At 36.2% G+C, this 9,047-nt stretch overlaps 1 protein-coding gene across 1 annotated transcript; it reads right to left on the minus strand.

The window, feature by feature from the left end:
- Positions 1–6,570: 6,570 nt before the first annotated feature.
- fitm1 (fat storage inducing transmembrane protein 1) lies at positions 6,571–8,670 on the minus strand. The gene is given in 3 exon segments (XM_073830544.1): positions 6,571–7,278; positions 7,281–7,693; positions 8,405–8,670. Coding segments are annotated over 3 exon segments (957 nt in total). The 3' UTR covers positions 6,571–7,000.
- Between the last annotated feature and the right edge of the window lie 377 nt (positions 8,671–9,047).

Genomic DNA, 9,047 nt, shown 5'->3' on the forward strand with positions numbered 1-9,047 from the left:
TAGATTTTTTTCTCCCTCTGTGGAAGTTAATGTTACTGCGTCTCCAGAATCGCAGTAGCAGAATACAGGTCAAACGACCTTTTTCTGTATATAATGTTCTCAATAATAATAAGAAATATAGGTCAAGCTAGCTGACCGCCAGCCTTCGAAATACTTTTAAAATGTTTTTTTTTTTTACTTGCCTGACCGAACAAACCGCCTGATTAAAACTGAAGTGACAAAAACAACTAGCGAAGCATCGAAAGGCAAGAAAGATTTATATTTTAATACATTCAACGTAAAAACAGAAATTGATAATGGATAGTGTATTTGTGACATACTTTAAAACAAATGAATGTAACAGCACTCTAAAGAAACACACTGAGGTAAAAATTTCAAATGTATAATTTATTTACTTACATATTAGACAATATGCAACATTAGCAGAAGCGTTCTCCTAGCAGCGTTTTGCTATGATTCAGCGTTTTGCTCGAATCAGTTGAAATAACTCGCTCATGAAGTGACTTACCGCCACCTGCTGGTAATTTAGTGTGTTTAAAAGTATTCCACACCCAACATTTCTAATGTATATATTTATAAATCAATAAATGTATTTAAAACATTAATCTCACTTTTAATGTTGCAGTGTACATTATGTAATCTCACTGCTAACAGCCATTTAGAATTTATTGATAAATTCATAAAATAAATTTCAAAGGTAATGCATACATTTCAAAAGTAAAAAAAGGGCTTTATAAAGGTAAATCAAATATGCAGATTTAAGATGTAAAAGCTAATAGAGCACTGATGAAAATATTGCTTCAGAATTTTTTTTTTTACATCAGATATTTCTAGTGGTACTTTTATGGGGATATTTTGTGTGGAATAGTATCTGCTGATATGAAAAGTTCACTGTATATCGTAGTAATAAATTTAATTTATGACAGCCATGAAATTATGTTTACACTCTAAAAAGTGCTGGGTTAAAAAATAACCCAACCATAACCCAGCTGCTGGGTAACTATGGGACAGAACACGCGTTGGGTTATTTTGACCCAAGTGCTGGGTTAAATCATTTGACCCAAAATGCTGGGTTGTTTATTTGACCCAACCAGTGGGTCAGATTAACTGTGTTGCTGAGTTAAAAACTACCAAAATATTGGGTTATTTATTGTCTAATTGCCTTGCTACCTTTATATTTACCAATAATAATATATAAATCACAAAAGAATGTAAAATTATTATTGTTTTTCTGTAATACAGTTACACAACACAAAAAAATGAATATGTAAATGTAATTTTAATGAGTTTTCATATTTCTTTTTAATACAGTTTTCAAATAGGTGTAGCTGTCACACATTTTGTCCAACCCTTAAAGACACAAATACCGTTTTTAGTAGATCAGTTTCTTTTAAACACAAAACTGAAAAAAGGCACAATATATTCATATTCTTTATGTCAACATTGCAGCAGCAGAACACTCAAAAATGAATTATTACCACATTAGAATCATTCCAAACATTGTGCCATTAAAACTAAGCCAAACAAAGAGTCCACCAGACAATTCTTACAATTTAAAACATGTTACAAGTGGCCAAAAAAAAAACTTCACACATGAAGACTTATGTCCATCAATATGATATACTGCAAGCTGGAGAAATTCCCAGGCAACAAGTCCGCTTCAATGGCATGGCCTGGAACAATGGCGAAGGTCTAGAAATGTTGTTGTCTCATCCCAAGGCTCAAATCCACCATGTTGGTCCCCACCTGTTAATTATACGGCATTTAGTCTTGCAACATTACATTTTAAGTTAAGTGTATTTTATGAACATAAACACAGGGGCATGAAATAAATGCTCATTTTACTTCTCAACTTTTCATACAGTTGTGGTCAAAATTATTAGAAAACTAGTATTTTCACCAGCTAAATAAGGTTTTAAGTCAGTGATTTCTATCTTTTGCTGTAGTGTGTCAGTAGGAAATATCGCTTTACATTTCCATTCATTTTACCATTAATTGTGATAATCCAGTGACATTTTTGTTCTGTGCTCCACACAGGATCTGATCTCATCATCATCCAGAAGAACTGTGAAAGCGTCACCAAGATGCTCCAAGAGACCTAACTGCAAAGCTACAATACTGTTAAAAGTTTTAAGCACTTGTCTAAAAATGTCATAAAATGACTCTGTCAAAAATAATGTCATAAATAAATGTTCTTAATCAATTAACCTTGATTAACTAAATTAAATCAACATTTGGTTTGACCGTCCTTTTGTGTTTAAAGCAGCTTTTGCCCTACACTAGGTGCACTTGCACATAGTTTTTCAGGTAGCTTTGCAGGTGGGTCTCTTGAAGCATCTTGGGGACGTTGTCACAGTTCTTCTGGATTTAGTCTGTCTCAGTTTGTTCTGTTTCTTCATGTCATTCCAGACAGACTGGATGATGATGAGATCAGATCTCTGTGGAGGATTGGCTGTTGTGCCAATGTAAACTGATATTTCTCACTGACACACTACAGCAAAAGATAAAAAACACTGACTTAAAATCATTTTTTAGCTGGTGAAAATACAACTGTTATAATAATTTTGGCCACCACTGTGTTTATATATATATACATACACCCTTATTAGAGCAGAAAACGTAAAACAAAACTTACAGGTTGTACATCAATGAATGGCCTCCGGGATTCCGTGGTTGTGGGTCTGAAGACCTTTTATCCAGAGTGGGCAGGACTTTGAAACCACTTTCCCCTTTAGCATCTAAACCATAGGAATAATATGCAAACTGTGAACCATATTTTATAATCAAAACAAACTGAAACACTTTCATATGAAGATTTCTTCATTCCTTTAAATAATGCAAATTAATTCCCACCCTCATTCAACTACTGCAGGTTAAGTTTAGGTATGGGGTCAGATTCAGGGATGTAGAATATGCTCATGCAGAATAAGGCATCAGTTTGTGCTTCATAAGTACTAATTAACAGCCAATATACAAGCTAATAAGCAACTAGTTAAGTGTTACTGTACCATTGTATTTACCAGTTGATGTGTGTCAAATACAGTTGCATGTTGTTTTATAGAATGACATATTATAAGAAAAAGCTTACCTTAAGTCATGTCACCCAGCTCTGAATGCACCTCACTGAGCACTGGCAAGAATTAGGTCTGCAACTGTAGCCCAGTCTTCAAAAAGTCTGCCTCTGGATATAGCTTCCTAAAGTCTTGTGAAATCTGATCAAATCTGAAAAACAAATGTGGTTCAATAAGTTTAAGGTTTATACTGGTCTCTTAGTTTGTAATGCAACACAGGCATTCACTAAAATAGAGGAAGAGTAACGGTGTGTTCACACCTTCACACCCCCTTAAGGGGCCGTTCACATGCCGCGCCTAAAAAAGCGTGAAAACGCAAGACGCGTTGCTTTCTTTCCAAAAACGCAGCTTCCTCTCCCATGGCGTCTGCCGTTGCTAAGCAACCATGTCCCGTGCCTGGAAAAAATGAGCTTCCATTATGAGCGTATAATAACGAACTTCAGTGCGCAAAAAACGCGACATGTGAACGGCCACATACACCACAAGAGATTAAGTCTAACTTTACATACTGTAGCTAAGACAACATTACATTTAAGTAATAAACAATAGTACATACCAGTCATATTGTGGTTTAACATTATTAAAGTAAGGGACATAGCGTTTTAGCTAATGCAGATAAGTTACCTCAAGGAAAAAACCGCGAAAATGCTCAACATAAAACATATGGATCTATCGTTGGATTCGGCACGTCGCAAACATTTACTTGAAAAATATGCCCTTAAAAGATCAATTTTTGTATGAAATGATCTAATTTTGACAAAACATTACAAAGCAATACAGTATGCAGACAGTAAAGGAACTTACCCCCATATTTCTGACCTACTCTTTCCATAAGGCGTTAAAATAAAGGCCATATGTATACTGTAAATTATACAAATAACACTACACACACACACACACACACACACACACACACACACACACACACACTTTATATAACAATAAAGCGATTGTTGAGGCAAAAAAGTACATCGCTAGGCTGCTTAAGTTACAACGTTCGTCATTCACGGAATAAAATGCCAACCCCGCACAGCGACATATCAAATATTGCATTAAACAGTGAAATCAGTACGCTCTAAAACACAACTTATTAAAAGTAAAGGTAAATAATTATATAATCATATTATTAATTTACCTTATAATCCTGCTTGCTGCGAGGTGCGTGACTGCCTGGCGAGGAGACGAGTGAAGAAGAATCCAGAATGTTCGATGAAGACAAGTGAAAAAAATAAACAAACCGGTTGGGTCAAAATAACCCAACCCAGGTGTTCATAGTGAAAGAACCCCTTATAGTCCATTTGACCCAGCATGATCAACCCAACTGTGTGTTTACAGTGCCTCAAACAACCCAACATTTTGACCCAGCACAATTAACCCAGCAATGTGTTTACAAAAATAACCCAGCACTTTTTAGAGTGTACTTTTTACATTAAACACATTAAATATTACATGTATGCATGTAATATAATATCTATTTCCATTACAGGTTCGGTCTTAAATTTCATATAAGGTGGTATTAAAAAGGTCTTAAAAAGTCTTAAATTTCAGTTGTTCATATCTGCAGAAACCCTGTACTTAACGTACATGTAAATGATACTGTAAATGCTCGACATATGACTGTGATTTTTACTGGAATGCAGTTTAAAGGTTGAATTTAACATATATTTTATTTTGTTTCGTCTAATTAACAGACTATTTAAATATTACAGTGTTTCACTGAGGAACAATTATTTACGTAGTTTCATTTGTAAATGAAAACATGCTTATTTATCGTCACACACGGGCATAAATACTAATACATTTCTAATATATACATAAATAATAATAATAATAATAATAATAATAATAATAATAATAATAATAATAATATGGGAAAAACTATCAGTTAATAGAACGATGGATAAAAATGTCTTGTAGGCCTATTTTATTGGATGTACTGTGACAATAAAATGATTTACAAATGAAACTACGTGAATAATTCACTCGTTAATGAAATACTATATAGGCTAGTCTATTAATTAGACGAAACAAAATAAAATACATGGTAAATTCAATCTTTAAACTCTTTAAAATCCCAGTCATATAGCATAATTCAAGCTTTACTGGCGTGTCGATCATTTACAGTATCATTTACATTCAAACTTTAAGTAAGGAGATCGAAATAAAGGGAAAATAATGAATATAAGTTTCAAGTTTCAAGTTTACTTTATTTATATAGCACATTTCCAACAGCCACAAGACTGACCATATAAATGGTCGATATAAACAAATGAAACAGAAAAAAAGGGGGTCAGTTAAAGGACAAGACTGTGGGAAGCATAAAATGTTTATTGTAGGCTTATTTTATTTAATGTACTTTATGTAATATTTATTATTAACTTATTTTGAATGCTGTCTACATCGCGCACAGACTAGGTAGACAGCATCCCCTGTTGTTAATATAATTATTTAATATTGTATTAATTTCTATAATAACTAATAACCCATAAACCCAGGACATAAACCCTCTTTTTAGGTTGTAATGACACTTTTCTACGGTTATTGGAATGGTTAAAGGTTATATTTTAATTTTTCATACAACATTAAGCTTATTAACTTGACTGACTTCCGGAATAGAGGAGGTAACCAATGGCGTTTGAGATTACAATTAAACCAGAAAGTCCCGCCCCACTTTTGGTGTTTGTCAGCGCCGCGCTGCCCATTGGGTGGTGCTAGCAAACACGTCTTCCCTGCGCTGTCGAGTCGGTCGCGCGGCTCGGTCCATTGGGCTGCACAGATGACATGTCAGCGCGGCGCGAGCACTTTAATACCGCACTATTTCGTACCACTTTAGGGTTGTTTGGCTTCCCATACTCTGACATCGAGCAATGATGCACGTTACTGCATTACGTAAGCAGTTCTGGGAACCAATCAAATCGGTGTATCTGATGTAGGCGGGCCAGAGGCGAGCTAAACTGATGACGACAGCAGTGCGACATCCGGAATCATTTAGTAAACATTGAGAGATGGCCAGATGAACATCAGTTGTTTGAAACGGCTTTGGCCGCTACAATGAACAAGTCAGACTTGGCTTTTCATATAAAAGAGGAACAGAAAACCGCGCTCGAATCGTTAATTTGCAAGAAGGACGTTTTTGCTGTTTTGCCGACTGGATACGGCAAGAGTTTAATCTATCAGTTCACACCGTGTATTGTTGTGATTGGTCGTGGCGTTATCCAATTGCGTGCAGTGAGAGTTTCAAATGCATGCTTGGTGCCGCCCCTCGAGTTAGACCCTTTTCATTGCTCGATGCCAGACCCTTAATCTTAATAGATTAGGGTCTGGATTTTTTCCAGGCTAGTAAAATTCAGCTTTCGGCCATCACAATATTTCACAATATTACAGTATTTTGATCACATAAATGTAGCCTTGATGAGCATAAGAGACTTCCATCTCTTCCAAGAGAAATCCTGCCAGCCCCAAACGTATGTATCTAATTAAACCTGTATATATGTATATTTCTTTACTCTGACAAGCCTTTACAAAAGTTGTACATTTTATATGTGACCCTGGACCACAAAACCAGTCATAAGTAGCATGGGTATATTTGTAGCAATAGCCAGTTGTATGGGTCAAAATAATATTTTTTTCTTTTATGCCAAAAATCATTAGGTTATTCAGTAAAGATCCATGAAGATATTTTGTAAATTTCTTACCGTAAAACATAATTTTTTGATTGCTGAGTACTTCATTTGGACAACTTTAAAGGCAATTTTCTCAATATTTGGAATCTGAGATCGCAAAAATAGTTTCCAATAGTTGTATCTCAGCCTAACAAACCATACATCACTGGAAAGCTTATTTATTCAGCTTGATATATAAATCAATTTTTTTTAAAAATTGACCCTTATGACTGGTTTTGTGGTCCAGGGTCACATATATTCTGCTTCTCATTTCCTTAACATCCAAGTCCCATTTGATGAAGTGTTGCACACGCTATTCGAAAGCAAAGCTTTTGTTCTTCTAAGACAGCAGCAGCCTGGCTTTAAAGCACACCAGCCTTTATAATAAAGGCCTTTCCATCCCAAATACCCAAGAGCTCCTCCAACCAGCTGGGAAGGGAACAATGGAAAGTGTGCTAGCAAGCAAAGAATCAGAAAGATCCAGAGACTCATCAACAACACACACAACAGGAATATTATCCTCAGTGGCACCCCTACAGGCTTTCAGCCATGCAGGGCCTAAAAACCTCTATTTCTTCAGCGAGAATCAGACAACATAAACTCAGAATGAGGATGTCATCAGACACCTCACATCCCTGCCACTGTAGCCCGGCTTTAAGGCAGGCTGCTTTACCCTTCTCCTCTCTCAGGAGTAATAAAGGGCTTGTATCAGAGTCCAGGAGCTCCCCAGGATTCCTATGGACGTTTGTAGGGCTTTGTAGTGGCTCAAAACAGCTTCCAGAGGCGTCTACTAGGAAGGAGAGGAGATGGCGGAATAGTGTCCACAGCGTCCCGGCCACAAGGAGTCGAGAGAGGTGGCGGACTGAGTGAGTGAAGGAGTTGCTGATGCAGTATGAGAGAAGAAAGCTGAAAGAGCCACATAATATACAGGTCCAGCCCCAGCACGAATGCAGGAATAGCCTATGAGATCACAACAAGCACAATGAATGTCTTATAAAACAATATATATATATATATATATATATATATATATATATATATATATATATATATACACATATATACTTGCAAAAGTATTCATACCCCTTCATTTTTTTCACGTTTTATGTTGCTGTCTTATGTTAAACTGCTTTTAATTATTTTTTCCACATCAATCTACACTCCATACATCATAATGGCAAAGCAAAAAAACATCTTTGCAAATAAAATAAAAAATAACAATTTTTTTTTTCCCCATTGCATTTGTATACCTACCCTTATCTGGGACAGTTCAAATTTAGCTCAGGAGCATTCATATTACTTATAGATGTTACTACACTTCAGGTGAAGTTAACCTGTGGCAAATTTAATTAAATGGGTATAATTTGGAAAGGCACACATCTTACTAAAAGTGTAGCAGCTGAAAATGCATATCAGAGCAAAAACCAAGCCCTGATGTAAAAAATAAATAAAATTAAATAAAAAAAAAAGGCTTTCATTAGACTGGTGACCAAGAAGCTGAGATAACCACTCTAGTTGAGCTCCATGATCATATACGCAGATGGGAGAAACTTAAAAAAGGACAATGAATACTTTCGCAAGGCACTGTATATACACACACAACTTCACACTCCATAAAACTGTGATAATGTTTCAAAAGTAATTCTAGAGCTAACCAGAATAAGATCTTGCCTGTACAGGTAGTGATTCTTGTTGCCAAATATGCTGTACTTGGAGACCCAGAGACTCAGAACAGGTCCAAACATCACCAGCACAGAGAGGAAGAAGTGAAAATGCCGTCGAAATAAGAAATGAGCCAGTAATCCAGCTGTGAGATCAGTAAACCACACCAGAGCCCAGTGCAGAAGCTTGTTGATAAAGTTAGGAATTCTATACAGTATCTCCTTCAATCCACAAAGATCCATCTTGGTTTGCTGAGGGCAGAACTTCCACTGCATGTTCAACAGATCGACTAACGGCACAAACTGAGAGATCGTCAGAAATGAGATTGTTCTACCATCTGTCAGCTGGGTTACTAACTTCCCTTTTGTTTTCACAGCTGAGTTCAACCTGCTGGTTTATGTCACACTTCTCATCTTGTACGCTCTCACTCACTTACTCACTGTCTTGACAACATTTTGCTCCTAACAGCTCTAAACATTCCCATCTTATCAGCTTGCTCTGTGTGTGATATAAAGCAGCACACCAACATTCCCTTTGAGTTTCAACCGCATTTAGCATCTGTATCTGAAGCAGGGTCAGAAATGAACGAGGGCTCGTGGCAAAAGTGGAGCGAAAATGAACAAAAATGCCCCATAAATTCAAGACTATGAAA

The sequence above is a fragment of the Garra rufa genome, chromosome 24 (genome assembly GCF_049309525.1).
Source record: "Garra rufa chromosome 24, GarRuf1.0, whole genome shotgun sequence".
Classification (NCBI taxonomy): Eukaryota; Metazoa; Chordata; class Actinopteri; order Cypriniformes; family Cyprinidae; genus Garra; species Garra rufa.